We start from the raw sequence: 26893 nt of genomic DNA on the forward strand, positions 1-26893 counted from the left end.
CAGGCACCGTTTCCCATTCCTTTGGAAGGTTACTTGTCGTCATCGTACGATTAATGAGAAAATGTCGGGTAAGTTAACGGTCATCTCTGGTATTAGAAAGTTGCTTCCACCCTTTACCAGGCTGGTTTCTGGTCACTCCCAGTGTCTCCTGCTTCACCTTGTTCTTGTGTACTGCTGTCTTCTGCCAGTAGAACTATGACTAAACCAAGATTTAAAGATGCAAATGTTTAAAAATATAGGCGGTGTCTTCATTTTTTCCACGGCTTTATGTCTTAAAAAATAGAAATACATCTACAAAAATGCAATTTCAAAATTTGTCCATGTACCTCCCAAAATGCCCACCTTTCTGATAACAGACTTGTATGTCAAATATAATAGTTAAAATGTGTAGAATCTATTTCTCGTATGGTTCTGTATTGTATAGTTTTGCATATATGGATGGATTGATGTGGGTTTCTTGTAATTGTCAACATTCTTTTCATCATTACCTTATTAAATCGTTAAATAAAGGTGATTGTTGTGGTTTGCTAAGTCGGTCATCATGGGTGACGGGAAAGGGGCAGAGAGGAGCTCAAAAGAGAGGCACTTAGAAATGATGGACCAGATGCCCCCCCTCACTGCTCACAAGCTCTTGGTCTGTTGTAATTATGCACTGATGTTGTCGAAGGAGGAGCTGGTTACTGAAACCTATTTATCCTGGCAAAGGAAGAGGAAAACACATGACACACAGGAAGTGACATCATTGAGAACGTCGCTCACAGACCAAAGATCCTCTCTTGTATTTTTCATATTTTTCAATCTTTTCTGCCTTGACTGACTGTGTCCCTCTAACCAATGCAACCCCATAAGAAATATAAGTAGTATCAAATTTTTCTTTATTTATGTTTGTTCTTGACCTTTTGAACAATACATTTCACAGCTAGCTTCTATTCCTTAGAAAATGCTAATTTTGCATGGTCATGCAACCCGGTAACTATAATTTGATATTGCACCATGCTCAGCTCTCTTAGAAGGGACCATCTAAATTATCTATAGCAAAATTACACATGTGGAATTCAGTGTGTTTTAACTATTACAGTATTTTCCAGATTATACACACCAGACCAAAAGTGCAGCAGTTGTGGGGCAGCGGTGTGCACTGGTCAGTGAGCAGAAATAATCAGGGAGGTAAAGCAGATCTGCTGGTAAGGCAAGGACATGCACAGACTGGAGAAAAAAATCATCTTCCCAGCCTTTGAGGTAGGACACCCACAGGTGCCCTTGTGAGGACATGCTGGCCCTCATTCCTGTCCTAGAATAAGTTTCCTGGCCACGTGGTCCTGATGAGATCTTATATTTGTTTGTATCATTCCCATTCCTCCTGTTATTACCCGATTGTACCATTTTATGGCCATTTCTACTGCCAGGTTGAACTGTAATATGCTTCATTGATTATTTGATCAAATGCAGTTTGTGTTTATTTTTTCTCATTGGCATTGAGACAAGTTGTATGTTTTATTGTCAAAACAGGACTGGTGGCAAGGTTGCTATCAAAGAAAACAGCCCATAATAACTCTACCTTTGATGCTTCAGCCAGACAAATCAAATTTTCTGAAGATTCGTTCCCCGTTTTCTTAAATTTTATCACATGAAATTACAAAACACAGGAACATTTTTAAGAGTTCCCATGCCTCTGGTTCTGAAAAGACAGAGATATGGTATAAAAACCAGTCAACGTAGCTCATGCTGAGGCTTATCCAGTGCAAGTAAAGCAAGACGTGGCCCCAGAAAGCCATGTCTTGCTGGGGCCACGCGGAACAAGGGCAGGACGTGGCTTTCTGGGGCCACGCAGGAAAAGGGTTTGGGTCCAATCAAACTAAATGGCCATTTCGGGCCCCCAGTTGTATCTGGTGAAAACTGAGCATGGCACCTCAAGCAGAAACCACCACTGATACAGGGAACTTCCTTCACAAACAGGGAACTTCCTTCACAGGGCAGTGGATCACTGCACGAAGATGGGAGGAAAGCTGGATGGTATGAGACACAGCTGTTCTAAGAAAAACAAGCCGTCCACTGGCTGATCAGCGGCAGGACTTCACCTTCCGGTGGGCCGATGACCCATCACACACTACTGAAGCAACAGTGCTGCAGAATGAAAGAATGGGAAGGTCAGCATCCTGTGGTGACTCTGGAAATCTGTCAAAGCAGACGGCGTTAGAGGAACGGAGAATATTCTTATGTCTGGGTCTGTGCTGCTCGATACTTACCCAGAATGACTTAGGGCAGCAATTCAAACAAAATGTGCTTCTATAAAGTGCTACCTTAGGGGCTGTGCATGCATCAACTTTGATTTATTTCTAGAGTGCTTACAATATGTAAATAAAGGTGGAAGAAAATTACATTTTCCGTTTCATTTTTCTGGATGATGGCCCAAGAAATGTATTTTTAAATGTACTAGACGTTAATAATGACTAGATGTCACCTAATAATGAGCAATTACTTAATGCCAACGTGGGTCTCTAACCCTTTACGAACATGCAGTTCAACAGTCAACATGGAGGTGAATATAACCACTAATTCAAGCCACAAGAACGACATGGGAGTGCACAGAAGGATTCATTAAATTAATTTTATTGGTCAAACACCATTATATATTTCGCCCCATACATCTACATGGACTGTGTTCATGGCTACTTCCCTATGCAGAAATCTCTGAAGATCATGTCGAGAATTTGCTCAACTCCCACCTTCCCTGTGATCCTGCCCACACTGGTGAGGGCCAAGCGGAGACTTTCAGCCGCTAAAGCCAAGTCCATGTTGCGATAGGTGTGGTACAGAGACAGAGCCCTCACACACTGCTGCAAGTGACAGCGGTGTCGAGCTTGGGTTAAACTTACAGAACCGACAAGGGGATCTCCACACCTGCGTTTAACAAAAGTACAGCAGTCAAAACCACAAACACACGCACAGACATATCAAATACAATCATGAAGGGCGATACTTACAAAGTTCTCATTCGATCCTGCAAAAGGTCCAAAAGATGATCTAGACCATCTCCGGTCAGGCATGATAAGAGACTGGCTGGAGGCAAGTCCTCTGCCTGACTGATGGATTTCTGCAAACTGTCCACGGCTTCCTTGCTGAGTAGATCTTTTTTGTTGAGGACCAGGAGGCATCTCTGCAGAGAAGCAATCCAGTCATCCCCATTAGGAAGTATGGACCTGAGGTGGTTAGTGAGGAAGATTTGTACGCCCTCGTAGTTCTGGGGAAGCTGGGTCGAATCCACAACCACTAGCGTCACATCAGCCAGCTGCACCCTGAGGAACACAGGAGGACAGCATCATCTCCATCTTGCTGAAGCATATAACGCAGTGTTCCATTTAGCCCGGAGGTCAGCAGTTGGAGTTGGGAATGCCATCATACCCGAGTTAACCAACAAACGAGAAAGCCATTTAGCAATGTCCTGTTTCAAAACAGAGGATTTCTTGCTTAGCCGGATAATTCGTTGAATTTAAGGTACCCCAGTTTAAATGGCTTTTACCTTCTTTCACTTACATTTGCGGAGGTTCCTCCAACTTTTCTAATCTGAATTCTGACTTCAGAGGGCGTTCCAGTTGAAAAGTCTTACTAGGAATGTGGAAATCCCGACTTCCCAGTTCAAATAGAATACAATGTTTAAGCTAGAGACCAATTGTCTCTCGGAAATAATTAAACCTCCTACCATCACACCAGGCTCCTTGAACTCCCCACGTTATTCGTTTTCAAGAGCAATGGAATCATTTCACCTACAGGTCATTTACCATCAGAGTAACATCTGTGCCTACATGACCACACTGAGCTGAGTGAAACCACATACACTGACACGGTTCTGTCATACCTCTCCTTAGCCCTACGGACCCCTTCCATCTCCACACTGTCCACTGTGTCTCTGAGTCCAGCGGTGTCACTGAGTACCACAGGAAACCCCCCGATGTTCAGTGAGGTTTCCACTACATCCCTGGTGGTACCGGCTGTGGGGGACACGATGGCGGCTGGGCGCTGACCTGAATACGGAGGACGAGTCATACTGTTATAGCAACCTTATATCACCTTTTCAAACTCTGGGCAATGTTGGTTCAGTAACCTATCCATGTTAAATATAACTGGATATCATTCATCTTCCCATGTTCCATGAACAGAGGATTTCAGTGATCCTGGAGCCTATGCCAGTATGGGCAGAGTTTGTGAGGGGGCGGCAGGGGGGGCACTGCCCCACCCAGTTGCCTAAGCGGGGTCTGCATGAAGGAACATCCCCCTCTGCTCTGCATGTGTGGGTTCTGCATGTTCTCGCTCGGTCATGCAGGTTCCTGTTGAAGAGTTCAAAGCGAACTTGCAAATAACCGAAACCACGAACATGAAGAAGTCACTGTATATCTCGTGACTAAAATGACTAAAAGCCAGACACACATCCATCATTTTTATAAGAAGTCCTTCTTATGTTACACAATAGTAAAGCAGGTAGCCAAGAAGTTACAGGACAGAAGCTAGGCCTTAATGGGTGATTTTTTAAACGAAGATTTTATGGTTTTAAGTGGACACTACTGATCAAACTGTCACCAAATCTGAAATCTGGAACTCATTCCCCAGGCAGATCTATATCACTGTGTCTGAGTCTTACAGAGCAGGTTCAGGAAGCTGCTCTTGCCCGCGTTGGTGACTCCGGCGATCACCGCCTGGACGCCGCTGCGGAGCCGCTCTGCCCGCCGTCCGTCCTGCAGGTGCCCCTCGATTTCGCTTTGGAGCTGCAGGACAGAGAGGTCCACTGGCAGGGTGGATGGGCTTGAGTTACACATTATTGTAACCAAACCGTCCATTATTCACTTCCTCATTCAAAGTTTTCTTAATCCACTCCAACTCAATATCATTTACATCTACATATTTACTCGCTTTTGCTGTGTACCAGTGAAGACCCCTTGGGGACAGAGAGCAGGTTCAACCACCTTGCTGAAGGGCCCCAGTGATATGGTTAGCATTAATGGGATTTAATCCCACAACCTTCCGGAAACTGGCACAGTCAGCACACACGGGTTTGCCTACCAGGAGGCAGAGAGCCACAGCATGTGATTTCCAGACTTAACAATGCTGGTGTACAGTGTGCTGCAAGGGAATGAATCCCAGCTGGTTTCCTGTGCTCTGCTGATAGACTGAAGCCATGCTAAACCAAAGTTAGGGGCTTCGAACACGGTGGGAATCCGACCTACAGAACCACGGTCTGCACCATGACTAGCTGAGCTATTGACAACAACTGCAACAATGTCGACATGGACATTCAGTACAGACTCTTTATTCACTGTTATATACAGACAGATTATCATCAGTATCCAAATATTACAGGCAATCTAGATCCAACCAGAATAATCTGATCATGTATGATGTGCATTTTCTCAATGCGATTATGTACTGATCAACATAATAGCTTTTGCTAAAGACCGTCTTTTCTTGAAGAACTGCAGCTGCTTTTGCCTCGAATATAATGCTACACTTAGACAACAGCACAGGAAAAAAGAAAAAAACGTTTTTATGGCAAAAAAAGGTACTTTTGTAAAGTTACAAATGTGTAACAAATGCAGAAGCAGAACAAATGATTAAACAATTTGCTCAGGATTGTCTAGAGATGGACCAGCCCAGACAAACAGTATTTTCTGTCAGCTCATTCATTCTGCAAAAATAGCCTCGTTTGTGGGATATTGTTCTCTTCACAATGTATTAGTGAACTGCAAAGAATGTGGAAAAAGGAGTGTAAGGTTCAGCCCCCAGTAAGGATGCTGAAAACAATGAAATCTGCGTCCAGGCCGTACTGCTCGCTTCAGAGGTGACCAAGGCCTTCTGGGTCAGCGTGGACTTTTCTCATCACATCCTCAAGGAAACCATCTTTTCAGCAGTTTGGTCCCTGTTTCTCGCTTAAAGACCCCGTCACTTATTCATGACCATGCGAACAGGAAAAAATACAAAAAGCTGCACAGCTCTCCCTCAATGCTATTTTTACTGCATTGTATTTTTCCCCGGCTGACATGAACTGACCTTCATTTAAGACACCTTCTTCAATAAGTTCATCCTCACTGAAGTCAATGAAGGCTTCCATGTGAGCCAAAGACTATGGAAAAAGAAAAATACAAAGGCAGTTTACAATCAAGAGCACAAATTGGGGGGAATCGGACACTGTTGCCTATTAAATGTCTATCTACCACATCATGCGGGGCAGCGTGTGGCTCACTGGGCTAAGCCTAGTAATCAGAAGGTCGCAGGTTCGAACCCAGCCTCAGCACGTCTGCGGGTCCTTGAGCAAGACCCTTAACCCCCAGCTCCCTGGGCGCCGCTACGGGTGGCAGCCCTTCGCGGTCAACTTACTCCACAAAGAGCAAGTTGAGGGAGGCGTAAAGATAATTTCCCTACAGGGGATCAATAAAGTGTCAATTAGTTTAGTTAATGTAAAAATATGAAAGACAGACAATGCTAACTTATTAGCATGAAATTAATTTCTTACAACAACCAAGCGGAAATGCAGTATCTAAGGTTACACAAGTAAAAAGTGAATGGATTTTGCATTGTGTTCAAAAACACAAGGTAAAGAGGCTATTTCTTTGGGCACAATTACAAACAACGTGAGTGATTTACAGATAAGGGTTAGTCTCTGTTTTCAGCCAGGCCAGTGTTCCACCTAAGTTTCATGAGATGGAAAGAGAGACAAGTGAAACCGACAGTTTCTCCAGGAAAGATTTCCTCAGGAAAGCTGAGCTTAGGTACTTTCTTCGCGAGTCTCCGGTAAAAGGTGATGTCAAACGGGCATTTACGTAAATCGGAATCGCAGCACAAAGAATGACAGGCTTGACCTGTCTCCCAATTATGATGAATAGTTGTCGTTTACACCCAGTTCAGGAACCGTACCAGACATAAACAATGCTCAGAACGATGAAATGGAAGTTTAAAAGACCAGGAATTACAGAGGAACCAGCACCAAGATACACCAATGGTCTACCATTCGGTTTTGCTATAATTAGTGACTCAAAGCAGGTTTTGAAATGAAACGGCCTTCTTGAAGTGAAACGTACTCCTAAACCATGTGGCTAACAACAATTTCAGACTTTCGTCCATTAGCGCAGCCTCAAATTATTAAGAAAAGAATCTCTAAGAAACTGCAGACTTGGTAAACATTCCCAGACTTCTGAGGGATCCAGACACAGCTTCTCCATCACCACCATAACAACAAATCCAACAGCAGCCAAAGACAGAGGTTATGCTGTGTAAAGGCAAACACACAGAGCAGAGCAGAACAAACTGCAATGTTCCAGAATATCACAAGTATAAAGATATAAAGTATTAAGCATAAAATAAGCAACTGCGTTTTTAATACCAAGACTGCTTTAACACAATTTAAAGGTCTTTATAGTGGATTTCTGGTGTTTTATGGAAAAAAATATCACACAGCTTTAATAATAGATAGTCAACATTCATTGTAGCCTTGACTTAATTTTAACAGCACAGAAAATTTATAAGTTTGGGAAAAAAACCTTCAGCTATAAAAAGTGTTATACTGATATATGGATACAGAATGCTTCTTTGCCTGAAGCAGATCATGTCATGATGCTCTATACCATACCTTAACCCCTTTTCAAAATGATAAGATGAGAATCAGGACTTGTTGGCCAGGAGAAGCTCACTGGTGCACAGTTTAAGCATCACTGCATCACTGTTCACAAACGGGGTCACACTGATCCCAATTACAACACACTGATCATTAACCGTGCAGTGATGAAATGTACAGCATGTTGTGACTGTATATTTAAATCAAAACAATTCTGTATATAAGCTATGGTATAAAAGAAATTTTACATAAAATATTACATCAGGGTGATTCCATTTTAATTAATTTCCGAAAAAGTTTCTTTCATTTTTGATCTTGATTAAACCTGGTGAGTGAATCACAGATGCCTTCCGGAGAGCAGAAATGTTTCTTTTTTTCACTCCCATTGAGATATAGCGCCTCTGTTACACAGGGGGAGCAAAAACAAAAGATGTTTTCTTACGAGCTGCAACTTTTTAAATATTACAGCTACATGGATCAGATATGGCTTGAGGAAATGGTCAGAAAGTCTTCTTCAAAAAAATGCCCTTCAAGGTAAAAAAAAATGTCTTGGAGTTTTTATAGTGAATTTCAGTCATGCATTTCAGAGATACATTCTGAGAAATGCAGCGATTTCGGCACAGTACGAACATAATACAGTGACTGTACTTACACTAACCAAGATGGTATAGTCTTTTACACAGAGGCTACATTGTACTTTTTTACACTGAGAAAGAAAACACTCTAAAATAACAAGGTAACATAGTAAATATACAAATTAGCACCCTTGCTATCAAGTATCATATACTATTCCTATTAAGTGGGAAGAAAAAAAATCACCCACAGGTTAAAAACAGAATTTAAAAAAAGGAAGGTTTTCATCCTGTGAAGGAAACCGAATAACAAGCCAACTCTTTATACTCAAGCAGCACTTGTGCACGTGCAAAAATCCGTGAGCTTTCCGACGAGCCGTACCTGAGCCATACGGCTGAAACAGTGAGTCACAGCCCATAAGAAAACATCCTGAATTGTGTTTTTTCCAGCCGCTGCGTAGAAAAGGCCCTGTATCTCAAAGAGAGTTTCTGTTAAGAATAAACAAAAAACATTTCTGGGCCATAGAACGTACAGTATGTGTAATTCATGTGCCATATTTCATTAAAGTTAAGATTGCCAGAGGGGATTAGCAGCCCAAATCCTTGCGACAGGCTAATTTAAATAAAGAATAAGCGAAAGGTACCCTGGCCAGGCGCTGGCTCCAGCCCTGATAGAGCCGACTCAGGTCTCCCTCCATCTGCCGCAGGGCCTGCCTGCGCTGAGCCTCCGTCTCTGCATGGATCAGGTCCCCCAAGCCCTCGACCTCTGTCAGATCCAGCTTGCCAGCGTGGAAGGCCCGTCTGGTGAACTCCCCGGCCTCTGCCGGACGTACACCTGGAACATTACCTAAGATGGAGGCCCTGTGTTTAGAATAAGACTCACCCCGGGGGTAGGAAGCCATCTTATCAGGCGACCTTTCTACCGCACTGATGGGAGAGAGACAGGAGCGATACAATGGGCCGGTGAACTTACCGAGTTTAAATTCCACTACATACTTTAGCTTTTGAACAATCACACACTAATATATGACATTTTACTAAAAAACACTAATAATCTGTCTATGAGCAGGAATTATGAGTAATAACTGCAGTATAAATTTAGATAACTTAATTATTAATAGTATATTTCGTGCTTTAATAACTCCATTAATGCCTTTTAAATCTCAGTATAAGGGACGTTTCAAATTGACTTGTACTCTAGTGCCCTCTAGCAGTCAAATGTATGAACAGCATGGCAACTAACGGAAAAATTATGTTCACTTGGCAACCGATGCTATTTAAAGAGGAGCCCCAATGGCAAGTAAAGAAATTGTGTGCTTTTTAAAGGGCGAAGCTTTTCTACTAATTTATATTATATTACATTTTAGATGTTCATCTCTTACCGAGGGCTTGTAAAACCCCAGTGATGACAGCAGGACCCCCATGTAAGTGGAACTCTGCGCTGTCTTCTCCAGTGAAACTGCGAGGTCCTGAAACCGGGTACATTGAAATGTTGCTACAGCACGGTTTTCTGAACGTGTGTGTTACTTTACATCCACGAAGACCTTATAAGTGCCCCTCCCACGACATCGGACCTGGGAACCACAGTACGAGTCCCCGGTCGAGTAGCTCCTGGGAACGGGGGTCGGTGATGTTTCGGAGGACCGCAGTCCTTGAGGGAGGCAAACCTCGTGGACCAGCCATGCTTCGGAGAAGCAAAGCAGAAGCAGGGCCACTGACCCGCACCACTGCCACGCCGCACCTTCCGTGTCCAGACGACAGGGCAAAAATGGTGTCAGCATCATGTACCGCTTTGCAGCACAAATTATTCGTTAAATTAAATCTGTTCAGAAAAAAAGAGAAAAAGTGGATTGCTTCAAGATCATAAAGTTCCATAAAATGCATTACAGGGAAAATATTAAATGGACATGTACTCATTGTTAATTCAGGAATGACTAGCCAAAAGCAACAATAAAGATACGTTAGTAATTATTTGTATTAACTAACCTGAATCCCTTTCTAATGAATGAAGACATTCTCCAAACCGCTATAGAATTTAAAAACATTTCATTACACAAAACCGCTATCTATCTTTAAAAGCCATGGGTGTTTCAAAACACGATATCCATACTACCTACAAAACAGTTAAATAAAACAAATAATATTCGCTTTTCTTTGCATGCTTAACCACTCAAAATAAATGGCGTACTCTCACGCCTCCTAGCAAAGAATTTTCTGATTGGTTAAGTTCATTTGTGTCATGCAATATTCGTAGATCTTATTGGTCTGTCTTCCTTCAATCAATATCAAAACCCTCCGTTTTGTGGGCTATCGTAATGGTTCCGTGTGACAAATCAGTTTATACCCAGAATCATTCCGTAAACATTTACGTATTATTTACTTATCGATGGTCTAAATTCAATGACAGAATTAAAAAAGTTGAAGTTTGGAGTATGTTTTCCTGTACCAGAGATATAGTACAAATTTTCAGAATATAAAGTTAATATCCCCAAAGCAATGGGCACGAGGCAGAGAACAACCGAGTAGGGAACAACACATGCACACCTACGGGCAATTTAGCAACTTCAATTAACTTATTTACTTATGTAAGTCGCTCTGGCTAAGGGCGTCTGCCAAATCCTGTAAATGTAAATGTAATGTAAATTAACTTCAGCATAATTCATTACGGCGACATGTGACCGCACACATGTGAGACTTGAACCCAGGTCCCAGGCAACAGTGCTAACCACTGCACCACCATGCTACCCAGTGGGATAATGTAACAAGTCTAATTGAGTCATGAAATTTTAGAATTAATCATTAGTAAAACTTAACGGGGCCGGAACATATAATATTCAAGGGCATGTTCCTTGAGTGGGTTTTTGTTTTATGGCTATCACGTCATTTGGGGTGTTTTGCTTAATCTCTATCAGATACATGAATGAAATTGAAAGAACCTATATTAGAGTAACAGAAACACAGATCTATATGGCAAACAATGGGCAGGAGAGAGCGAAAACATCAAGGAAGCTGCAACACCTGCAAGAGAAACTGTAGCCTACATGATAAACGACTGATGCTGCCCCCGCCCCCACTGACAATCACGTTTATAAACCAGTGATTCCCAGTCAGGTCGATGGAGACCCCCCAGTCAGTCCATGGTTTTATTACCTCCAAGCTTCCTGCCAGACAAACCACAGGAGCTGGAAGGGAGCAGAAACTAGGACTGTCTGCGGATCCCCAGGGACCGGATTGGGAAACACTCCTCTAAACCATTAGCACTTTTCTTGCAATCGTTGCTCTCTTAAGTCAGTAAATATTCATGTTCTTAATGGAACAGTGAGTGTGACCTGTACATACACATATATATCAGCACTGCAGTAAATCTGCTCCAGCAGGACACACGCACATTAACAATTATAGGGCTTTTGAGAGGTACCGCACAAGCTTGGGATACGTTTGTCTAGACTTGACAGAACATTCCTTCTCTTGTGGATGTGTTTAGCTTTGCTAATTAATTCTTATTATGTCAAGGTCCGAATGGTTAGTAAAATAAAGTTGGGTTTCATTTTTGTGCATCAATAGTATTAAAACGTACGTGCCACACCTCCTGGGGCGGGCCCCGTCCTATCCGGGGCATCCCCCACCCTACGTGCCACACCTCCTGGGGCGTCCCCTGTCCTACGTGCCACACCTCCTGGGGCATCCCCCATCCTACGTTCCACACCTCCTGGGGCAGGCCCCGTCCCATCCGGGGCATCCCCCGTCCCATCCGGGGAATCCCCCGCCCTACGTGCCACACCTCCTGGGGCGTCCCCCGTCCTATCCGGGACATCCCCCACCCTACGTGCCACACCTCCTGGGGCGTCCCCCGTCCTACGTGCCACACCTCCTGGGGCATCCCCCATCCTACGTGCCACACCTCCTGGGGCAGGCCCCGTCCCATCCGGGGCATCCCCCGTCCTACGTTCCACGCCTTCTGAGGCATCCCCCGTCCTACGTGCCACACCTCCTGGGGCATCCCCCATCCTACGTGCCACACCTCCTGGGGCAGGCCCCATCCCATCCGGGGCATCCCCCGCCCTACGTGCCACACCTCCTGGGGCGTCCCCCATCCTACGTTCCATGTCTTCTGAGGCGGGCCCCGTCCCACCCGGGGCGTCCCCTGCCCTGACCGCCGTTGCCCCATCCCCACTGTAATGGACTATTCTTCTTTGCGCTGCCCAGCTCTCCTTTAACACTGGAGGCTATTGGTGTTTTACAGTGAAGAGAACCGACGTAAAATAACCTAACAGAAGAAGCAAACGGCTCGGAGCCGCATGACTTACTAAAGCATTCAGCACACATACGGTGTCTTTTATAGGATCCTAGAGGGGCAGATGTGCATAGAAAACATGAAAATTAAACTAATGTAGGAAAAAATTCAAGGCTAGCCATAGCAAAAGGTGAATTTTATTGACAGCATTCTCACCCCCACCTTGACCAGTAAGTTTTAGCACTGGCACCCCGCGCTTTGATTTGAATATTACTGATGTTCCGTTGTTTTTAATTCCTCCTGGTTCCTCTTTGGGCTGTAAAAAAACACCTCAAATAGCCCACTTGGGGGAGGGGCTAGCCATGGACACAGGGCAGTGTCTCCCTCTGCAGCCACTGCAGTGAAAGAGCCACTTAACTGCAACTAACTTTTCAGTCAGGTTTGCTCAGTAAGTATTCCGCCTGCCTTGCTAATGTAAGGCATATAAGCCAAGGCAGGTTTTACGTCAACTCTACATAAACATTAAATAGTATAAAATATTAATAAGTTATCACCAAGTTATCTTGTTTATAAATGCACAGCGATATGACTATTTTTGGTTGGTTACTGTCATTGAGATCCTATGAAGGAATCACTTAACCAACAACATGAAGGCGATGAGAGCGTGTGTGTGTGTGCGCGCGCGCCTGCGTGCGTGTGTCTGTGTGTGTGTGTGTGAGACGGTCTTTACCCTCTTCTCTTTGTCCCTCCTACCAAGACTCGCTCCGGTGCGCTATCTATCCGCATGTAGCCTATCCCGCTGCAAACCAAGATGAACCACAACAACCTTCATCTCACTTTCACGTCCATTTAAACTCTCATCCCCCCGCGTCCGACCGGCCTCGATCTATGCTACCCTGACACACCATACCGCGCTCCCTTCTCCCCCGGCATCACCGACACTCGCTCCCCCCCTGGAAGCAGCATGCCCGAGACGGGAGCGGCAGCAGCAGCGACCGCTGCAGCCGCAAACGGAACCACCGACAGCGAGGGCTCACGGCACAGACACCGATCGCAAGGAGAAGCAGAGAAGGCTGATCCTCCCGCTGCTTCCCAGCAAACCTCCTCCGGGGTCTTGGGTGAGTCTCGCTTATGTTTAGGGCGAGTTCGTGCACGAAATGCAAAATCTGAGCAGCAGACGCAGGTGGATGCGAAAGGGAAGCCGGGGCTGCTTATTAGATACAATGGAGCCGCCGCAGACGTGCCCCGTCCTTTTGTCTGTGGATCCTCCACATTAAAGAAAATCCCTTGAAAATGACATTTCTTATCATTGGTATGACGCTCAAAAGTGCACCGACGCCTTTGTCTCCGAAGGTCAAACGCATCATCCTCGCTGTCACGGCACATTTCCCGTTTTCCTCATTTTTGCTGGTAAGATGCGCTCAGACTTCGTTCGCCCCCGGGGTTACATCCTATGCCGGACTGAAACATCCCGTTATTCTTGTACTTTCTAACAACATTAACTTTCTGAAGTAATTCTGTAGGAAGAAAGGTTAAATAGGCTTTGTTTTGGCCGTAACTCCTCACCTTGAGGTTTTATAGCTTTGCTAGTTTTTGATCAGACTGAAATGACGAAAATAACAATGTCTGCAAATCCGCGATTTTGTAAATGTTTCATATAGTTCCCGTTTAAATTAAATATTAATAGTGTTCTGTCACCTTATTCTCCTGCATTTGGCCTTTCACACGTCTGGTGCAGTTTGTCACGTTAGTAGAGGCGGGATGCGGTTGCTTAGGGTTAAACGGCCATGTCGCCTGGCTGCCTGATCGGGGGTAACAGCGGTGGAGAAGCGGCGCACACACTGCGGCGTCGCGCGTGAGTCCGCGGCCGCTGCTCGCGCTCCAGTTGTGCTGCAGCATGATGCGGTGCAGCACGGCCATGCTACGTCTGAGAGACCTTATGTAGCTGTGCATGAGCAAAGCCGTCTGATTCACGGCGCACACACACGGCACCGCGATCACTGGCGATCTTACGTCAGATCGGTCATATAAAGATCATGACAATGTAAATGCAATGTCAGATATTATATGCACTTGCTTCTGTTATTCCGTGTCTGCAGGTTTAGATGATGCTCATTAAAATTATTAGTGTGATCTCACTGTAACGGATTATAAATATATTATATATGTATATTTGTTTTTAGAAAAGTTCTTTGAACTTATAGCTCTTTGATTGACCGCTTTCATGGTTGTTTGTGGCAGTGGTGTTGGTTGTAAAAGCTGGCGCCTAACCAAACAATTACATGTACGGATATGAGCGCATTTTATGGGCGAATGTTACAAGCGGGTCCACCTCGTAACCCTTTACGACACATTTTGAGAGCGGGCCTGTTTCCCTTTCTTTGATGCACTGGTCTCGCAGTGTCATTGACCATAGTGAATGGGTATCTATTGGTTGCAAAGAAATGCTTTGCTGACATATTTTTCTAGCAAAAGGAATTGGTGCGTGTCTGCTGGAAACAGGGAAATTCGTATATGAAAATTGCTGCTTTTAACACACGTGCTTAATCGTTGCTGCATCCGTAGCCACTGCAGCAATTTTATAATTCGTATATATTGGGTGGATGCAGGAGTTATTACAATGTGGGAGGCGAAGCTTTCTGAGGAACTTCCTTGAAAATGTTTTGCCTGTATTTCCTGTCTTGTGTTTAATTTGCTTTGTGTTTACAGTAGCGGGTACAGGATTATATCCGAACTGGGCGTTACGTTTGCTCCTTCTTCCTGAGGTCCAGTGCAGAAACCGGCCGTGTTTACACATTAACTTGCCCTTTGCATGGCTGCTGTTGTGGAATTTGCATGTCAGAATTTGATCGCGTATTCACATAGTTAGGTGGTGGTCATGAAAATTAAATATCATAGTTGGACAATGAGTGGATTTCAGTGTAAGTATACCAAGCATTGTTTTTATAGTATTTTTTTCAGTGCAGCGAATCCGATAAAATCAGGTGAGTGTTTTATAGCTAGCAATGCTCTCCCTTTCTTAAAGATATGAATGTTTCTTTATAGGATGACACATATTTAAAAGTAGCTGAAACTCATAACTTTGGCCGTTGTTCCGTGTTTTTGACCTTATCCAAACCCTGTTTGTCTATTTGCATGGTACTTTAAAACTTAAGAGAGATCCAGTGTAACTACTCCCCCCCCCCCCCTCAAAAAAAAAAAAAAAAACCACTGGGAGATATTTGTCGGGTTATCAGTTTGTGTAATATTAATGCTATATTTGGCAAAACACCTTAAATTTATTATGCATGTTTGGTTTGATTTGGTATCTAATATTAGATACAATCTTCATTTTCTGCAGAGCTGACTGGCAATGACTGAAACACTCAATGTATTTTGAAATGCAGACATCCATGCGGAGAAGGATTAGGGTACAGAGATATTTGGATGTCATATTGCGTGTGTCTAACAATGAATGGGGATGATTAGTTTGCTATAACACTAGAGAGACAATCCTCAAAGGAGTGACATCATCGTATCACTGTCTGTACTCTCTCCTGGATCTACTTTCAGCATGAAGCTGAGCTGCTAATTTCTGCAGTGATCTCAGATATTACTCACGGCAGGGTGACCTTCATCCGAGTTGCACAGGTTTTCTTGGCATCTGTTAAAATTGCTGTTTAACTTCTCCATCAGATGCATGGGCGGATGTTGTTTATTGTACAGCGGAAATACCTGCAGCTCCGTTAGTTCCATTTAAAGGATTGGATGCACCATTAAAAAATGCTTAGCATGCTCTGAGTACCTATGTGTATTGTGGGGGGGCTTAAGCCTCTAAGAAATCTTTCACTGTGTCTGTCTGTGTCATTTTACCCAAGTAAAACCTAATGGCCAGAGCTGTGTGGATATGTTGAATCTTTGGAATAAAATAGACAGATAGATTCAGGAGTTCAGAGGATAAATGGTGGCTTAGCAGAGCATTACTGTTACACGGTGCACTGCTTCCTGTGTTGTTGAAATGGTGAAACAGTGCTTCGGCTATAACGTGTTTTCCGGCAGTTTTTACATCTGTTAAACTTCTAAACAACTGCACAAAATAAACCAAAGTCAACAAATTCTCTTCTATTCAACAGCATAAAAACTTTGCTATTGTATAATATACAGTGTTATGTTTTGGGATGATTATTCACAGGTTTTTGGCCTGAGTGAAGCATGTCGTATTCAGTAGCTATGCAGTGAGAGATCCTTTCACGGACTATGTACGTGTTTCCGGTCTGTTTATGACATACAACACAGAGTTTTACGCAGTATGAAGTAGTTTTTAAGTCTTTAAGCTAATTTAATTTATTTTTGGAAACTAAGAAAATGTAAGTACGATCACTTTGCAACGGTTTTTATCGCCTGAAAATCAGAACTGTTGTCTACACTAAAGCACATATATGAAGCCTGTGTCTCATGGCAGCGTTTCAAGTTGAAAATTGCTTAAGAATACAGTTCAAGTAAACTGCCGATGTGGAACTATGCTCGGACTGTCACACAAGTGTATGTACGTGCAAGAGTCTGCGTGCTGTGCGTGTGTATGTCTCTTTAGATAAGCGGATATGGCAGATGGATGGCTGGAATATAGCCAGGGGTAATGGATCCATCATCAGTATATTAGTCACATCAGTGAACCCGGGGCTGTCAAGCACAGCACATGTGATGTATTGTATGAGCTTCATTGTTCTGCTTAGAAAGTCTGTGTGCACCAATAAGCCGGAAGATGTATTGCAGGTTCCCGGTTTACAGCACCCCTGTACTGGTTAAGCAGATGGAATCTGGATGGATGTGTGCTGCATGTGTGCTGCATGCATAGACAGAGGGTGCAAAGCAGTGTATGGCGGCCATCCAGCAAGGCAATTAGTGGGGCTTCCATACATGAAACAGTTTGTATTCCTCAAGAATGCCCTTCAAATAATATTGAGCTATACACAACCCTGCAGAGATGGGACAATGAATGTGTAAACTGATATTTAGATGTTGTTGCTTGATAGAAATTGTAATTGTTTGATTGGAAGGTTATTTAGTTATTCCGGTTGTTCCATTACATGGTAGGTTTTCTTAACTGAAATTAAGATAAATCGATGCAATAAAAATGTAATATTATAACGAATTTTAACTTGAATTTTATTTTCTCAAACTATTCAGCAAAAGTACTAATTAGGAGCTAACATATTCAGGTGAGGCTGGGGATGCTAACAATCTTAGTTTTAAAATATTGTTGTTATTTTTTATATTTCTATATTCAGATGAGAAGAATGTATATTGTTATCGAGACTTGCTTTTTGGTAAAGCAGGACAGGTCCTGTCTGAAGATAACAGCAGATCAGCAAAGCTGTCCAGACATTGGTTTGGTGGGTGATACTCTGATGGAAATCCTTGATGATATGAAGTGTGAAAAGTCAGTCATGTAAGTGTGAAAATGGGAGTAATCTGTGCTATGTCACAAGTGTGAATTGCTGTAAGTCAAAAAACTGCTTGTATAACAACCTTCTTAATGTTTCCACAAGTATGGTCTGTGTACTTATTTAAGATTGTCATGAATGTCTAAAATGAGATTGCTCTAGAAAGCCAATTTATTTAATACAGCTTGTTATTGTTGATTTGAAAGGTATTTCATTTGTCCGGCATAATTTCTATTACATTCTTGCTACAGGTAACAAAACTTCATTAAAAATGTGACATAAATGGAAAGTACATGCAGGTACAATAGCAGTTCCCTTCTGTGGATTTGTATTTGTAATGTTTTCTTAGTCTTTGTTAGATTCTAGTTCTGAAACCAGTTACATTTACCATTTATTAGTGATATTAGATATTTTGCATGACTTGAAATGATCGATGTCAGCCTTAATATTGATAAATGTTCCATTTGAACTACATGAGTCTGTATTCAAGTTCATTCCCTCAAAGGAAATTTAAAACCTACAGAGTCAATGAGTGTCTTTGCTACTTGCGTATTTTTCATTGCTTGGATCAAATCCCATTAAAGAATTTTTCAGCTCTGAAGCAAGATAGCAGAAAATACTCTTAGCACAGCTGGTTCACAGCAGTTAAAGCTGGCTTTCATGTTTCTCAGATTGCACCAATGCAGAATGATTTTTGTTCTTTTTTTTTGTTTTCTTGTAAGGCACACTGGTAAGTTTTCATCCTGCCCTAACTCTAATAAAAGAGAGCCAGTTTGGCATTAGGTTTTGCATGCATCGTCATGTAAAAAGATAAGTTGGTTAATCTGACCTTGTTTGGTGTCCGTCCATCCATCCATCCATCCATCCATCGAGCAATCTATCAAGCAATCAATCCATCCATCCATGAATTGATCAAGCTATCAATCAATCAATCTATTAAGCAATTCATCCATCCATCCATCCATCCACCCCAGAACCCTTCAAACTGTTTGTCCTGGTCAGGGTGGGGTTTGGTTTTGTGTGACTGATGTAATTAGGTTTGTTATTTGCCAGAATAGACCAGTAATGACTGAATCTCCTCAGGAACTGAACTTCACACAGGACTTTTAAAAAATTTCTGTCGCCAAGATTGCAAGCTTCCCTTTTAGGAAGCAGGTGTTTTTTATCCGGAATGACCTTCCCACACAGAATAGCCTTTGGTGAATACTCCTCATTTAAATACTGTAAGCTGCCATGTTGATCTTTCTGACACTAGTTTTGTAAAATCCCAGGCTAAGCATCTTAAGTATAGTGGTAGGATATATTGATGAATCATGGTGTGTAGTTTGGTTTGCTCTAAGAAAGTGAGTGTAAGGTTTCCTTTTGTGACCAATGTCTCACAACCTCTCCTGCTATAAACCCTGGTGTTCAAGCTTTTTCCACGATTCCTCAGTGATGCACAGGAGCAAATAAACAGGGTAAGCTTGGCTATTTTAATCTTTAATATTGCGGCGTTTTAGTAATACTTCATGATGTTAGTCTGCTTCTGCAGTCACTTAACCACTGGATTAAAGTCGCTTCAGAGAAGCCATCAGGACCCAAGTGCTCGCTGACATTCCCTTCAGCTCTGGTCTGTAATCAGCTCCATCATCAACCACTTCCCCTGATCGTCAGGAAGCACAAAGATGGGGCACTTTATGTCCAATAATCTCTTACTGCAAGCAGCATTGATCTGGCCTGCAGTCCTCCTGCAGCCAGTAACCGTCAAAGGGAGTCAGAGGTGGGGGGGCTTTCATGGTGCATGCTTCCTGTAGTCAAGGATCTGTCCAGTTATGGGGGTGAAATTGTACTTTGCGAAGCTCCCGTCTCCACAGTGGTGTAGGAGGGAGGCCTCTCCCCTCTTCCTCTGTGTTTGCGTGATAAAGATGTGCTTGGTGAGTAAACATAACCCGCCTCGGGAGGAACGAAAACAAATCCACCCACTGTGTGTGTACTTTCAGGGTGGACTTCAGAACGGCATGCAGATCAGGGGCGGGGCGTGGCTCGTTGGATTAGGATGCCGTGTCCATGATCAGGAGGACACCAGTGTCAGGAGGGCGCCAGTGTCACTAGGGCGCCACCAGTGTCAAGAGGGCGCCACCAGTGTCAGGAGGGTGGCACCAGTGTCAGGAGGGCGCCAGTGTCACTAGGGCGCCACCAGTGTCAAGAGGGTGCCACCAGTGTCAGGAGGGCGCCAGCTGTGTTACAAGGGCACCACCGGTGTCAGGAGGGCGCCAGCTGTGTTACAAGGGCGCCACCAGTGTCAGGAGGGCGCCAGCTGTGTTACAAGGGCACCACTGGTGTCAGGAGGGCGCCAGCTGTGTTACAAGGGCACCACCAGTGTCAGGAGGGCGCCAGCTGTGTTACAAGGGCACCACCAGTGTCAGGAGGGCGCCAGCTGTGTTACAAGGGCACCACCAGTGTCAGGAGGGCGCCAGCTGTGTTACAAGGGCACCACTGGTGTCAGGAGGGCGCCAGCTGTGTTACAAGGGCACCACCAGTGTCAGGAGGGCGCCAGCTGTGTTACAAGGGCGTCACCAGTGTCAGGAGGGCGCCAGCTGTGTTACAAGGGCACCACTGGTGTCAGGAGGGCGCCAGCTGTGTTACAAGGGCACCACCAGTGTCAGGAGGGCGCCAGCTGTGTTACAAGGGCGTCACCAGTGTCAGGAGGGCGCCACCAGTGTCAGGAAGGCGCCACCAGTGTCAGGAGGGTGTCACCAGTGTCATGAGGACATCAGCTGTGTTACAAGGGCGCCACCAGTGTCAGGAGGGCACCAGCTGTGTTACAAGGGCGCCACCAGTGTCAGGAGGGTGCCAGCTGTGTTACAAGGGCGCCAACAGTGTCAGGAGGGGGCCAGCTGTGTTCCAAGGGCGCCAACAGTGTCAGGAGGGGGCCAGCTGTGTTACAAGGGCGCCATCAGTGTCAGGAGGGGGCCAGCTGTGTTACAAGGGCGCCAACAGTGTCAGGAGGGCGCCACCAGTGTCAGGAGGGCGCCAGCTGTGTTACAAGGGCGCCACCAGTGTCAGGAGGGCGCCAGCTGTGTTACAAGGGCACCACCAGTGTCAGGAGGGCCCCACCAGTGTCAGGAGGTAGCCAGCTGTGTTACAAGGGCACCACCAGTGTCAAGAGGGCGCCACCAGTGTCAGGAGGGCGCCAGCTGTGTTACAAGGGCGCCACCAGTGTCAGGAGGTAGCCAGCTGTGTTACAAGGGCACCACCAGTGTCAGGAGGGCGCCACCAGTGTCAGGAGGGCGCCACCAGTGTCAGGAGGGCGCCACCAGTGTCAGGAGGGCGCCAGCTGTGTTACAAGGGCACCACCAGTGTCAGGAGGTAGCCAGCTGTGTTACAAGGGCACCACCAGTGTCAGGAGGGCGCCACCAGTGTCAGGAGGGCACCACCAGTGTCAGGAGGGCGCCACCAGTGTCAGGAGGGCGCCAGCTGTGTTACAAGGGCACCACCAGTGTCAGGAGGTAGCCAGCTGTGTTACAAGGGCACCACCAGTGTCAGGAGGGCGCCACCAGTGTCAGGAGGTAGCCAGCTGTGTTACAAGGGCACCACCAGTGTCAGGAGGGCGCCAGCTGTGTTACAAGGGCACCACCAGTGTCAGGAGGGCGCCACCAGTGTCAGGAGGTAGCCAGCTGTGTTACAAGGGCACCACCAGTGTCAATCTTGCAGTTGGCGGAGTGAGATTACAGTTCGGTCTTTGAGCAAGACCCTCAACCCCAACTGCTTCAGGGATAGGCTGACCAAGCCTTGGATGAAAGTGTCTGCTAAATACAGGCAAACGTTTCACTTCACAGTGGCCAGATGTGTGGCTGCGTCATACGCCGTGTGGGCCCGGCCTATAGGGGCGCCATTTCACTAGGGACTACCAGAGAGTCAGTGAAAAATATCAGGAGAAATACCTTTGGTTTACACTAGTTTTAATACTGCAGTTCTTTTCTTGTGAAACAGACACCAGTTAGCTAGTTAGCAGCCAGACACCCTGTGCTACTGAAAGGTTTTAACTGAAATGGATCTCATCTAGGGCGCCAGGACAGCCAGCACCAGCTCTGGTCACATGTTATGGTGGCTTGAAGCCACACTGCTGTCATCGAATATTCCTGACCTGTGCTGTGATTCCGTTAAAGCACTTACTGTAAATGTGGATCGACAGGCCAGATACACAACATGTGCTAAGCGCTTGATTACGTACAAGTAAAGGTCAAGGTGGAAGCCATACAACATATTAGATTAGTACACAGCAATAAAATAGATTAGTGTGAATAGCTAAACTCCCACATCTCAGTATCAGTTCAGATGCCTGGAAAAATGAAAAATATTGCATTAGGACATAATGTATATCAATGAAAAAAACTTTAAATATTTCTGTTTTAGATTCATATGGCATCAGTAGCTGCTATATAGCAGAAAATTAATCATGTTGTTTCCACGTACATCAAGCAGCATAAATGAGTCAGACATGTCCTCCTGTCCCCGTCCGTTTGAGCCGCTAAGGGGGGGGGGGGGGTCTGCCCCGTCCATGTGGGGGCCGCCTTGCCGGATGGGCGTGGCACCGCATTGGTGTCTGTCTGCTGGAACTTTCTTTCCACTCTCATGCCTCTTCTCGTAGCTTTATGATGGCGGATATGAACTGCAATGACTTTGCACGCAGTCTGAAGTTTCAGTAATTTCGTGCATATCCTCAGATGGAGCAGCTTCGGAACCATCGTACTCAGGACTGGGCTGCTGTTTTTTTCTCCACACTGGTAAACAGGCCTGCCGGCAATTTGCCGCCTGGCCTACTGTGTGTTGTGAATGTACCATTTTCCACATCTCTACTCCTCCTTTCTTCCGTCCCACAAAGGGATGACCTAGATATGTGCATGTGCTGCTACAGTTTAGTGCGTTACAGTCAGACACATGGCAGTTGGGATGTTTGTTTACCGTAAAATTAACTATCCCGTTTCTGTAATTTTCATCATTATTGAGAGCCTCTTTATTTAAGCAATGTTAGATGTCCACATTCAAAAATTTTAATGCAATTATTTGTGTCACATTATGTGATTGTAAAGTTTGAGTAGCTCCGTTTACCCTGTCTGTGGTTGAAATCATCAACTGAGCATAAAAGTCTCGATCTCTTGAATGTATCCTGTGTGAGATGTGATGTGACATGCCAGTTTGACCAGGCTGTGATGTGAGATGCCAGTTTGACCAGGCTGTGATGTGAGATGCCAGTTTGACCAGGCTGTGATGTGACATGCCATTTGACCAGGCTGTGATGTGGCATGCCAGTTTGACCAGGCTGTGATGTGACATGCTAGTTTGACGAGGCTGTGATGTGAGATGCCAGTTTGACTAGGCTGTGCTGTGAGATGCCAGTTTGACCAGGCTGTGATGTAAGATACCAGTTTGAGTACGCTGTGATGTGACATGCCAGTTTGACCAGGCTGTGATGTGACATTCCATTTGACCAGGCTGTGATGTGAGATGCCAGTTTGACCAGGCTGTGATGTAAGATACCAGTTTGAGTACGCTGTGATGTGACATGCCAGTTTGACCAGGCTGTGATGTAACATGCCATTTGACCAGGCTGTGATGTGAGATGCCAGTTTGACCAGGCTGTGATGTGACATGCCAGTTTGACCAGGCTGTGATGTAAGATACCAGTTTGAGTACGCTGTGATGTGACATGCCAGTTTGACCAGGCTGTGATGTGACATGCAATTTGACCAGGCTGTGATGTGACATGCCAGTTTGACCAGGCTGTGATGTGACATGCCAGTTTGACCAGGCTGTGATGTGACATGCCAGTTTGACCAGGCTGTGATGTGACATGCCAGTTTGACGAGGCTGTGATGTGACATGCCAGTTTGACCAGGCTGTGATGTAAGATACCAGTTTGAGTACGCTGTGATGTGAGATGCCAGTTTGACCAGGCTGTGATGTGAGATGCCGTTTGACCAGGCTGTGATGTGACATGCCAGTTTGACCAGGCTGTGATGTTGACATGCCATTTGACCAGGCTGTGATGTGGATGCCAGTTTGACCAGGCTGTGATGTGAGATGCCAGTTTGACCAGGCTGTGATGTGACATGCCAGTTTGACCAGGCTGTGATGTGAGATACCAGTTTGACCAGGCTGTGATGTGACATGCCAGTTTGACCAGGCTGTGATGTGACATGCAAGTTTGCTGCATTTCCCGCCCTGGTCTGTCCAGTGTGCAGCACCACAGGAGCTCAGCGTTCATGCTAACAGCTTCTTTCTCTCCACACACCCATCCCTCTGGTGGCTTTGCTGTCACTGTGGGTCAGCTATTGTCCCCCTTTTTTAATCTTGTGGATAGTTTCTGATGATTCATCATTCAGTGTGACAACATGAATTTTCGCACAAATGAATAGCAGTTATTTTTCAGGTTTCATTTTGGTCAGCCATCAAATATGTTGAAGTGGCTTAGGCAAAATTTGGTTCCCTGTTCTATAAAAAAGATAAACAGCTTGGACAGAATTTTATGTAATTATGCAAATAGTGTAATTATTAATTATAAAATTATGCCATTTATGTCTAATAACCTACAATTAAATGAGCTTAGTTGTTTTCCTCTTTTCCACTTCAGTGTAAAGCGTGTTACTTAAAGTAAGATAGTGGTATTAGTACTGGCGGTGATTTTAATGAGATGTTTATTCATATTAGAGCTGGTTATTAACTTGGTGGTGCTGTCTTGTGGATGCAGAAGATCGGCAGCAGCTGGGTTGGCGTGGTGCTTTCCTGGGACCCTACGGCAGGAAGCTCAGTGCCACCGCATAACTGTAGGCTTCCCTGCCCACTAGACATTGGCACAGGCGGCACCCAAAGGGGTTCAGCAGAAGCGCACAGTGAGCGAGAGCGAGAAATAGAGGGAGAGAGAGTGAGAGGGAGAGATAGAGGGAGAGAGAGAGAGGCAGCAGTGCCAGGCGAGCCTGCAAGAAAGGATTCTTTATCCACGAACAGGTCCGTGGCCCAGCTGCCGAGGAAGAAGAGCGGATATGGGATGAGGGGGGCGTGCGGGTGTCTGTGTTTGGCCTGCTGGGAAGGGTGGGGGGGGGGGAGAAGAGGCTATTGGCAGGAAATGATAATGAGGGTCTGTGTTGGGCGGGCAGACGCCGGAGAGAGATGGGGAGGGCGAGCCTAGCTTTGGGAATGTGCTTTTCATGCATGGGGGTTGAGAATAATGAATGCATCTTTTCTGCATTTTTTCCCTGTGTACATGGGAGTGGATGCAAACAGGATGCGGGAGGCCCTGCATCCTTAGCAGGCATGCGCGACGAATTCTGGGTGGGAAGAAATGTTTGTGCGCCGAGCATGCTGCACGACGCCATGCGGAGTAGGCCCCACTGCATTATGCAGTGCTCCCGTGCATGCAGTTACCTTCTGGAAATAAAATGCATTGGGAATTGCAGGCAGAAGTGAGATGTATATGTTGATGTGCAGTTTCCTAACGCGACCTGTTATGGTAGATATGTAGATGCTATAATTATCCCAAAGGGACACCGTTTATGAATGTCAGGCTCGAGCTTGAAATCCGTGGTGGGTGTAAGACCTCCAGGCATCACGGAACTCGGTCTCAGGCATGTATGTTGGTTGACGCCCATGAAACTTCATATGAATGTTGTCGCCATGAAGAACATACTAAGTATGCAGGACATGTGTGGGTTAGGGTCCTTACATGAGGTGGCTATGGTAGATCTGGCAAATGCCTTTCTGTGCAAACCTCATGGCGGTTTAAGGTACCATTCGTGTTGGCTGGAGTGAGAGGCGTTCCCGAAATGTGAGCTCAAACCATGCGCTTAGGGTAATACAAACCTTTCCTGCAGTCCTTTGTCATGTTTGCATGTGTGGGACAATAGGGTCTTTGAGCAGGACACAGAGCCGGTCCTCAGGTGTCCCCTTTGAGGAAGCTGTCACCTCGACTGGAGATAAGTGACTGTCTCACGGTGCCCACCTGTCGAATTGGCGCTGTTGCTTGTTTAGTCATGCCAACCGCTGTTAGGTCTTCAATACACAAATGTCAACACAGCCTCTATAAATGGGTTAAATAGTTCACAGAAATGCTGTGGATAATCTCCTCTCAGAAGAGCCGATGTGGATTAATGGAGGTGGGGGGGCGGGGGGGGATGCCTTTTACAGCCCCAGGTAGAAGATCCATTTTCTGCTTCTGCATGGCTGCAGTACTTGCACTAATGCTGTCGTGGGCTTTTTGGGGTGTGTAGGATTACTGAAGTCAAAAAGTTATTTCCCAAAATAATGGTGACTTTTATGATTTCAGAAATTCTGACTTAGGTCTGGTAAAATCCCCAATATATTAAGTTAGTATGTAATAATTATTAAAGGAGAGCTTGAAGGGAAAAGGTAGTCATTGAAAATGACAACGCTGATTTTGCAGTTGAAATGCTCTTCATAATGAGGCATTATTTACTTTGTTGTGTTGGTATAAAAAATCAGATTGTAATTTTACCCTTTAAGACAATGATGCAGTAGCCTAATGAATAGTTGTACACAAACTACTTAGTAAGCGATCAGTGTTAATGTTATTAATGAAGATCCACACAGTGGGATGTTATAATAAGCACTTGCTGTGCTATGAAAGACCGGAAAGAACGTGCCATTCCACACACACACACACACACACACACATAGCCATAGCTACAGGTCAGAGTTTTATATCCACATACATACACAGCCACAGGTCAGAGAGTCTTATACACACACACAGCCACAGGTCAGAGTCTTATACACACACACAGCTACAGGTCAGAGAGTCTTATACACACACACAGCTACAGGTCAGAGAGTCTTACACACAGACACTTACAGCCACAGGTCAGAGAGTCTTATACACACACACAGCTACAGGTCAGAGAGTCTAACACACAGACACATACAGCCACAGGTCAGAGAGTCTTATACACACACACAGCTATAGGTCAGAGAGTCTTATACACACACACAGCTACAGGTCAGAGAGTCTTATACACACACACAGCTATAGGCCAGAGAGTCTTATACACACACACATACAGCCACAGGT

General features: G+C 45.0%; 2 protein-coding genes across 4 annotated transcripts in view; one reads left to right on the forward strand and one right to left on the reverse strand.

Annotated features, from left to right (window-relative positions):
* Positions 1 to 2594: 2594 nt before the first annotated feature.
* On the reverse strand, positions 2595 to 10385 carry gtpbp3 (GTP binding protein 3, mitochondrial). 3 transcript variants are annotated; one of them, XM_048977381.1, is made up of 10 exons: positions 10159 to 10385; positions 9840 to 9994; positions 9555 to 9641; positions 8817 to 9019; positions 8555 to 8641; positions 6040 to 6112; positions 4637 to 4780; positions 3857 to 4022; positions 2985 to 3296; positions 2595 to 2901 (listed from the first exon to the last, which is right to left on the reverse strand). In XM_048977381.1, the coding sequence occupies exons 1-10, from the start codon at positions 10215 to 10217 to the stop codon at positions 2670 to 2672; spliced, it is 1518 nt and encodes a 505-aa protein (XP_048833338.1). In that variant the 5' UTR covers positions 10218 to 10385; the 3' UTR covers positions 2595 to 2669. The 3 variants fall into 3 exon arrangements, with proteins under 3 accessions (XP_048833338.1, XP_048833336.1, XP_048833337.1); XM_048977379.1 differs by having other exon boundaries at positions 9747 to 9994; XM_048977380.1 differs by lacking the exon at positions 8555 to 8641 and having other exon boundaries at positions 9747 to 9994.
* A 2745-nt stretch (positions 10386 to 13130) lies between these two features.
* ano8b (anoctamin 8b) overlaps positions 13131 to 26893 on the forward strand; it is a 38803-nt gene continuing 25040 nt past the window's right edge. The window contains 1 exon segment of the mRNA XM_048977309.1: positions 13131 to 13524. Within this exon segment, the coding sequence (XP_048833266.1) occupies positions 13371 to 13524 (154 nt within the window). The 5' untranslated portion in view covers positions 13131 to 13370.

Source organism: Brienomyrus brachyistius, chromosome 15 (genome assembly GCF_023856365.1).
Source record: "Brienomyrus brachyistius isolate T26 chromosome 15, BBRACH_0.4, whole genome shotgun sequence".
Taxonomy (NCBI): domain Eukaryota; kingdom Metazoa; phylum Chordata; class Actinopteri; order Osteoglossiformes; family Mormyridae; genus Brienomyrus; species Brienomyrus brachyistius.

Excerpts from the sequence above, each read along its gene's own strand:
- gtpbp3 (XM_048977379.1), bottom strand. The coding sequence starts at position 10,217 with ATGTTTTTAAATTCTATAGCGGTTTGGAGAATGTCTTCATTCATTAGA. Across the intron at positions 9,020-9,554 it reads TGGGGTTTTACAAGCCCTCG|GTAATGTTCCAGGTGTACGT; the intron begins GTAAGAGATGAA and ends CCTCCATCTTAG. Across the intron at positions 3,297-3,856 it reads GTCCGTAGGGCTAAGGAGAG|GGTGCAGCTGGCTGATGTGA; the intron begins GTATGACAGAAC and ends TGTGTTCCTCAG.